The sequence below is a fragment of the Sturnus vulgaris genome, chromosome 5 (assembly GCF_052056855.1).
Source record: "Sturnus vulgaris isolate bStuVul1 chromosome 5, bStuVul1.hap1, whole genome shotgun sequence".
NCBI lineage: Eukaryota > Metazoa > Chordata > Aves > Passeriformes > Sturnidae > Sturnus > Sturnus vulgaris.
The window spans coordinates 67,147,577-67,155,105 of NC_142247.1; the positions used below are offsets into that span (position 1 = coordinate 67,147,577).

Consider the following 7,529-nt stretch of genomic DNA (forward strand, 5'->3'; position numbering starts at 1 on the left):
GTCTAGCAGTGGACACTGGTGGTCACTGTGCAGGTACTCGAGTCACATTCCCTTTCCTCCCTCTCCATTCCTGCCGTTCCATTTCTAGATGAGTTCCCCAAAGAAGGCCTGAATATAATCTCTCCTATTCTCACAGTCCTTTGGAGATAAATACATAAAGAGATAGCAGAAAGAGACACAAGTTCCTTTCTCAGTCAGAGACATTGGCTTACTCTGTTTAAGGGAGACACTTTTGAAGATGGTGGGAGTGACCGAGGCACAACTTTGCACAAATTGGTAAAAAAGAGACATTCTAGCTTCTGAACAAAATCCTGGCTGTACCAGAATTTTGCACGGTGTTGACCCATAGAGTTTGAGAGCTAAGAGGTTACTGAAGACACCGACATTTTGTAATGAAGTTACCTGGCCTTTTTAGGATGGTATTAAATCTTGCTGTGCATCATCCAAGCAACCTGGATTTCTTTCAGAAAGATTCCTCACTAAATCTGTAACCAAACATTAGCCTACACGACATGCTGCCCCAAAAGTAGTAAGTATAAATAATACGAATAAAAAATGTCCCCGTCCAGTATTAAATAAAAGCCTACAGGTGTATACCAAGAACATCCATGGGTCATGTCACTCAAATCTCTATTTGACAAGAGTTGTGTGGCAGGGCGCTTGTGCCTGCTTTGTAAAGGGGAGCTCCGGGGTTCCCAGGTTCCCGAGTGATGGGTCTGCACTCGGTGTCTGTTGGGGCGTTGGGCACCCAGGGCCATGATGAGTTCCCTGAGCTGGGCTAGGGACGGCGGGCGGGGCTGGGTTGTGACAGCACAGGGGCTGTGACAGCACAGGGGCTGTGACAGCACAGTGGCCGTGACAGCACAGGGGCTGTGACAGCACAGTGGCCGTGTCACAATGGGGGCCGCTATGTAAAAGGCCCCAGCGGGTGCCACTGCCCCAGTAGAGCCTGGGCAAGCGGTGAGTGCACACGCAGGGAGGAGAAGGGGCTGGAGGAGGGCTGGGGCAGCAGGGCCGGCCCTCGGGCCGTGTGTTCTGGCCCTGCAGCCAGGGCCCAGCCCCTGGCGGGAGCGCCTTGCCCAGGGCACGGTGCTTGCTGGGGCAGCGGTGCAGGCCTGGCCTCCTGCCAGCTGCCGGGGCCCTCTCCTTCCTGACATCCCTGCGGCTCCTGCCCCACTGCCTGTCTCCATTCTGAACCCCTCCTGTGTGTCCTCCTGCAGACCATGGCTTTACTGTCATTGCTCTTCGTGCTCGTGCAAAGCCTGATCCAGTACCCCCAGCCAGCTGGGGATGGGCTGGATGAGGCCACGCACCGGCAAATGCGGGAGCGTCAGGAGCTGCTGGAGCGCGAGATGGCTCGGCTGCTGCAGGAGCTGGAGCAGGGGCCCCCGGAGCAGCAGGACGAGGGCTGGGGAGCCGTGCTCTTTGGTGCTCTGCAGCTGTGGCCATTCTGGGCTCTTGCTGGAGTCCTGCTCCTCTTGGGCCTGTGGTTTAGCTGCAGGACAAGGAGCCATGGGGCCAGCAGCAGTGCTAAGGACCAGAGCTCCTGCAAGACCTTGGAAGACGCGAGAGGAGAAGAACTGTTAGGAGACAGCGTCGATTCAAAGGACGATGGAGAAGAGCTTGATGTGACTGTGGAGGGAGACGACAGCAGCAGTGGACATGCCAGAGACGGAAGTCCTGTGGCTGCAAATGAAGGCCGTGTTGACCATGTCATGGAAGGCAACGATGATGTGAAGGCGAAGGGAGAAAGTGACGTTAAGAGTGACAGTGGCCATGACGGAAGAAAAGATGAAGGATGGTGTGATGGGAATGTGCCAGCAGACGACAGTGCTAAAGGGAATGAAGAGGAATGTGGCAATGTTATTGGAAATGTGGAAGGCCTAGAGGAAGCAGATGAAGGAGAAAACAAGGATGTGCAGGTGGATGAAGACAAGGGTACAGAAAAGGAAGAAGGGGAAGGAGATGGAAAAGAAGAAAAATCTCACGGTGCCAATATGAAGGCAGGCAACGGTGACAATGCAAATGAAGACAAACATGTCAATGTTGCAGGAAATCTGGAAGGCCTGGATGAGGCAAATGTAGGAGGAAACAAGGGTGTGCAGATGGAGCAAGACAAGGCCACTGGAAAGGAAGAAGGAGATGGAAATATAGAAAAATCCAATGGTGTAGAAATGAAGGCAGGCAAGAGTGATGTTGTAAATGAAGAGGAAGAGAGTGTAGAGGGAAAGGAAGAATACGCAGAGGTGAAGAAGGAGCAGGAAAGCAGTGATGCCAGTGTACAAAGAAACAGTGATTGGACTGGGCAGGAAGATAGCAGATACAGTGGGAATGAAGTAGACCGTAGTGGTTTTGCTGAGGAAGAAACTGAGGAAGAAAATAAGGAAGTTATAAAAGAGGATGACAATGCTAGAATGAAGAATGGTGTTAATGCAGAGGGAAATGAGAACGAAAATAGGAAAAAAGATGAGCAAGGTAACGTGGCTTGCAGTGAAAAAGAATGCAGTAATGGTGGCAAGGCAGGAAGCAGCAGTGATGGCATTGAAGAGAGAGAAGACAGCCGAGATGATGAGAATAATCAAGGCATCCTTTTAGTGGATTGCTTACAGGGGCCTATGAAGGCCGTGGAGAGAGGTTGCTCAGTGACAGCTGAGCTGATGGAGAGCTTCACGCGTGTCTTTGTGGACAGCGTGAGCAATAGTTTCTACCCGGTGCCTGAGGAAGCCATTGGGGTGGGCAGTGCCTTTGAGGGTTGGAGTCCCTGTGAGTGGGATGGGGTGTATCGTGTGCTGGTGCCACTGAATCCCCCACCAGGGCACACCTTCCACCTAGAACTGAACAGTGCAGGGCAGATGGCAGCAAGGACCTTCAGTGTCCGTGTGGAGCTGGTGTGCACGTGCAGGAGGGAGCAGCTGGGTGAGAAGCTGTTGTGCTTGCTGCACCACTCGCAGGAGGAGCTGTGGCAGGAGCAGAAGCGCAGCCTCCTAGAGACACTGTGCACCGGCTCCTACCTGGACGTGGAGAAAACCTGCCGCTGGTTCCACCAGCTGGTGAGGTCCTCGTGGCTGCGTGTGCCTCAGTCATACTCGTGGCACTTGGTGTTTCAGCCCTGCAGCCGGTCTTGCCGATTCCAGCTGAGCAGAGGCAAGAAGAGCCTGACGGTGGAGATGCTCTTTGGGGTGCGCCAAGGGGACTCCGACATCTTTGTGGTGAGCCAGCCCCCAGAGGCCCAGGAAGGCGGCTCCAGCGTCTTGGTGGTGAGCAGCAGCCAGCCCGCTGAGGCCAATTTCACTGCAAGCACAGCGTGGCCCGAGACGTACGCTGTGGCAGAGGTGAAATTCTTCCAGCGCGTGGCCAGACAGGTGCCATGTGAGAGCTTGCACCTGAAATGCCTGCAGGTCTTCACCTGCATCCTGAGGGGCACAGGTTTTGCCAGCTCTACCTGGAAGACTGTGGTCATGCACCTGCTGACCATCGTACCACTGTCCAGGTGGAGCAGGAGGGAATTTGTGGTCCACTTGTGGGACATGGTGGCGTACCTGGGCTGCTGCCTGCAGTTCAAACGCCTGGACCACTTTGTGCTGGGCAACGAGAGGCTTCCTGCAGAGATCAGCTTGCCACCGGCAATGCGAGGGGTTGAGCCACTCAACCTCTTTGAGCACCTGGCCCGAGATCCGGCCGCCCACAGTGCGGCCATGCAAGCTTATGGTCAGCTGCAATTTCGCCTCTGGACGCTGCTCTCCGGCCACTGAGAGGAGTTCTCTGCACAGAGCTGTGCTGGGGGGGCTCCCACCCGATGGCAGCCACGTCAACACCTTGCAGTTGTCACTGGCAATGCTGAAGCTGCTTTCCTGCTCCTGCAGAAGGAAGATGCCGCTCCACGTGGATTCCTTGTGCACACCCATCTCTGCCTTGCCCTTCACCTTCCAGTTACAACGGTGCTGTTGCCAAGTCTGTGAGGCATAAACTGAATCCACCTGCACATCCTCACAGAAGAGAGTGAAGCTGATGGACATGGCTTGGAACACCTCAAAGACAGAAAGCTGGCCTGTTAGGGACTTAGTGAAGTTATTTAGGGAGCTGTAGATTTAACGGTTTTGTAAGGATGTAGTTCATAGTATATGAAAGTACAACAGGTAGATTTAACTCAGTTCTCCATAGAAGAATAGGTAGTCCAAGTTTTCATCATGAGACTTGTTTTATTAGCATTTATTAGCATTCCTTCCAGAGTCACTTTAGTGTTGTCAGTGTATAACTGTTTGGCATTTACACTTAGTTTAGGCAATTGAATTACGCTACTGGAGGTGTTCACTTGCTTTTCCAATTATAGTTGAATATCTATGTTTGAAAAATTAATAAAAGGAGAAAAGTTTCTCAAATGGCCTGAAATGTGTCATTCTTTGTGTTTAACCCTCTGCATCTTAGAGAATGTGCTTCCTATACCCCTACCTGAAATAATGACTTCTTGCAAACAGAGATGTTGGATATACTAACTATGCCGTCTATTGAGCCTTCATACAGAAATGCTTGAAGCTTGAAGTGAAAATGCCCTGAAGTGCCTGAATTTAATTTTGCAGCCGTGTTTTGGTTTTTTTCTCCTCAAATTTTTAGGAATTTTTGTGAAAATTTTCTTTACGTAGTCACTTTAATGGGCTCCTGGGGAACAATTCAGTCCTAAAAGATGAACATAGAAGTCCCTAACTGTAAAACATGTGGTTTAAGACATAGTTCTTTTTTTGGCTTCTCATAACTAAGGTTTAGACACAAAATTGTGACTACAGAAAGTCACGTTTTCACTATTCCTGGTTCTCTGTATCCTTTTGGAGAGGCCCTGCTGTTCTATGAATTTTATCTTTTCCACCAGGCCTAATGATATTGTATGGCAATGAGAGCCACTTTGCATGCACACCTTTGTCCACGGTGAGATGCAGCTAAACAAAATATAATTTACTTCTTGCAGTACATAGTAGAGATTAGTAGTAATCTGGAAATACTGCTTCTTTTTGCCCCTTTGTACCAAATCGTCTGGTTTCACCTGGTGAATTTTAAACTCAGAATACCTTATGATATGGAGAAATTGCTTCAGTCATGCTAGAAATGCTATTGTTTATCTCAGAAAGTTTGGTTGACTATTTCTACAATGCCCACTCAAATCTTCATGTGTGTTCTGCAACATGAGAAAGGACTTGTTCCTACCTAAAGAAAAGTGACGCGGCCTTTGTTCATGGCTGCGTATGAAAATTACACAGCTTTTAATTTCAGAGTCCTTCAAAGGTGTCATTGGGTGTAACTGCTTTGGAAGAGGTTGAGATGTTCCCTTTCTGCTGATTTAGGTGTGGCTTGTCATTTTGAAAAGTCTGTAAGTAGTTGCAAAGGGAATTCTGAGTCTCAACCAAGTTGCTTCAAAATTGCTGCATTCTTACACCATGCTGGAGTTGGGGAATGGAAGCATGGTCACCACACATGTGACTTGATGCTAAGAAGTCTAACTATGTTTTATAGATGCAAATATGTATTATCAGAAGAAAATGATGTTTTTGCTTTTGAAGGCTTTTTGCTGTGGCTCTGCTCTGCTGCTCTACTTTTAAGTAAGCAGCGATGATGTTACAAACGAGTCCAGAGCTTTTAGCTGAACGTTACCCCGTGGTTTAAAACAGAGCAGAAACCTGCTTGTAAAAACGGGCACTAGTTTATTAAAAGCAGCTGTAGAAAACCTGAGTCCCCTCGCAGCAAGCTGGAAAAACGATACAATGTGTCAAACCCCTGACACACCGGGTGCTGCCAGGGAAACGAGTTCTGCAGGAGAACCACACCAGTAGAAGCCCAACACCCCCTTTTATAACCCCTTGGGTCCAGGATTGGTGGGATTTGGATCCTCGTGGTGATGGGTCCATTTTGGGGCTCTCCTTGGTCCTTAGCACTGTTCATTCCTGTCCAGTCATTCTCTCGGGGCGTCGAATGATTCGACAGCTCCTTTTTCCAATCTCGTCTCGTGGCGCTGATGTCACTGCGCTGACTTCACTCTCAAGGTGTTACCACGCCCCTCGGGAACGACCCACACATCATCCTGGACACCTTTAAACTTTGAACAAACATTAATTTCACTTCTTATAACATTTCAATTAACTTCAAACACAATGAACTTCTTTATAAAATCACAACAGGGCAACAATTGACTTAGAAAATTAACAACCTTTACTAGCAACAAACATTAACCAAATTTTACCCAGAACAATGATGCTGTTGTAGCCAAGTCCACTGAGATACAGTGCTTCAATTAATAAAACCCAGACCCTTGGTGCACTAATGGGAGGGCATGATCCGCCTGACATCAGTGTCTGTCTAGCAGTGGACACTGGTGGTCACTGTGCAGGTACTCGAGTCACATTCCCTTTCCTCCCTCTCCATTCCTGCCGTTCCATTTCTAGATGAGTTCCCCAAAGAAGGCCTGAATATAATCTCTCCTATTCTCACAGTCCTTTGGAGATAAATACATAAAGAGATAGCAGAAAGAGACACAAGTTCCTTTCTCAGTCAGAGACATTGGCTTACTCTGTTTAAGGGAGACACTTTTGAAGATGGTGGGAGTGACCGAGGCACAACTTTGCACAAATTGGTAAAAAAGAGGCATTCTAGCTTCTGAACAAAATCCTGGCTGTACCAGAATTTTGCACGGTGTTGACCCATAGAGTTTGAGAGCTAAGAGGTTACTGAAGACACCGACATTTTGTAATGAAGTTACCTGGCCTTTTTAGGATGGTATTAAATCTTGCTGTGCATCATCCAAGCAACCTGGATTTCTTTCAGAAAGATTCCTCACTAAATCTGTAACCAAACATTAGCCTACACGACATGCTGCCCCAAAAGTAGTAAGTATAAATAATACGAATAAAAAATGTCCCCGTCCAGTATTAAATAAAAGCCTACAGGTGTATACCAAGAACATCCATGGGTCATGTCACTCAAATCTCTATTTGACAAGAGTTGTGTGGGAAGGCACTTGTGCCTGCTTTGTAAAGGGGAGCTCCGGGGTTCCCAGGTTCCCGAGTGATGGGTCTGCACTCGGTGTCTGTTGGGGCGTTGGGCACCCAGGGCCATGATGAGTTCCCTGAGCTGGGCTAGGGACGGCGGGCGGGGCTGGGTTGTGACAGCACAGTGGCTATGACAGCACAGGGGCTGTGACAGCACAGTGGCCGTGTCACAATGGGGGCCGCTATGTAAAAGGCCCCAGAGGTTGCCACTGCCCCAGTAGAGCCTGGGCAAGCGGTGAGTGCACACGCAGGGAGGAGAAGGGGCTGGAGGAGGGCTGGAACAGCAGGGCCAGCCCTCGGGCCGTGTGTTCTGGCCCTGCAGCCAGGGCCCAGCCCCTGGCGGGAGCGCCTTGCCCAGGGCACGGTGCTTACTGGGGCAGCGGTGCAGGCCTGGCCGCCTGCCAGCTGCCGGGGCCCTCTCCTTCCTGACATCCCTGCGGCTCCTGCCCCACTGCCTGTCTCCATTCTGAACCCCTCCTGTGTGTCCTCCTGCAGACC

General features: G+C 49.8%; 1 protein-coding gene across 1 annotated transcript; it reads left to right on the forward strand.

The window, feature by feature from the left end:
- Nucleotides 1-826: 826 nt before the first annotated feature.
- Nucleotides 827-4,416, forward strand: LOC148223755 (uncharacterized). The gene has a single exon (XM_088166149.1). It carries the CDS (start codon nucleotides 1,224-1,226, stop codon nucleotides 3,750-3,752), a length of 2,529 nt encoding a protein of 842 aa, XP_088022275.1. The 5' UTR covers nucleotides 827-1,223; the 3' UTR covers nucleotides 3,753-4,416.
- The last annotated feature ends 3,113 nt before the right edge of the window (nucleotides 4,417-7,529 follow it).

What these genes read in the sequence shown, in the direction of transcription:
- LOC148223755 (XM_088166149.1), top strand. Translation starts at nt 1,224, where the DNA reads ATGGCTTTACTGTCATTGCTCTTCGTGCTCGTGCAAAGCCTGATCCAG.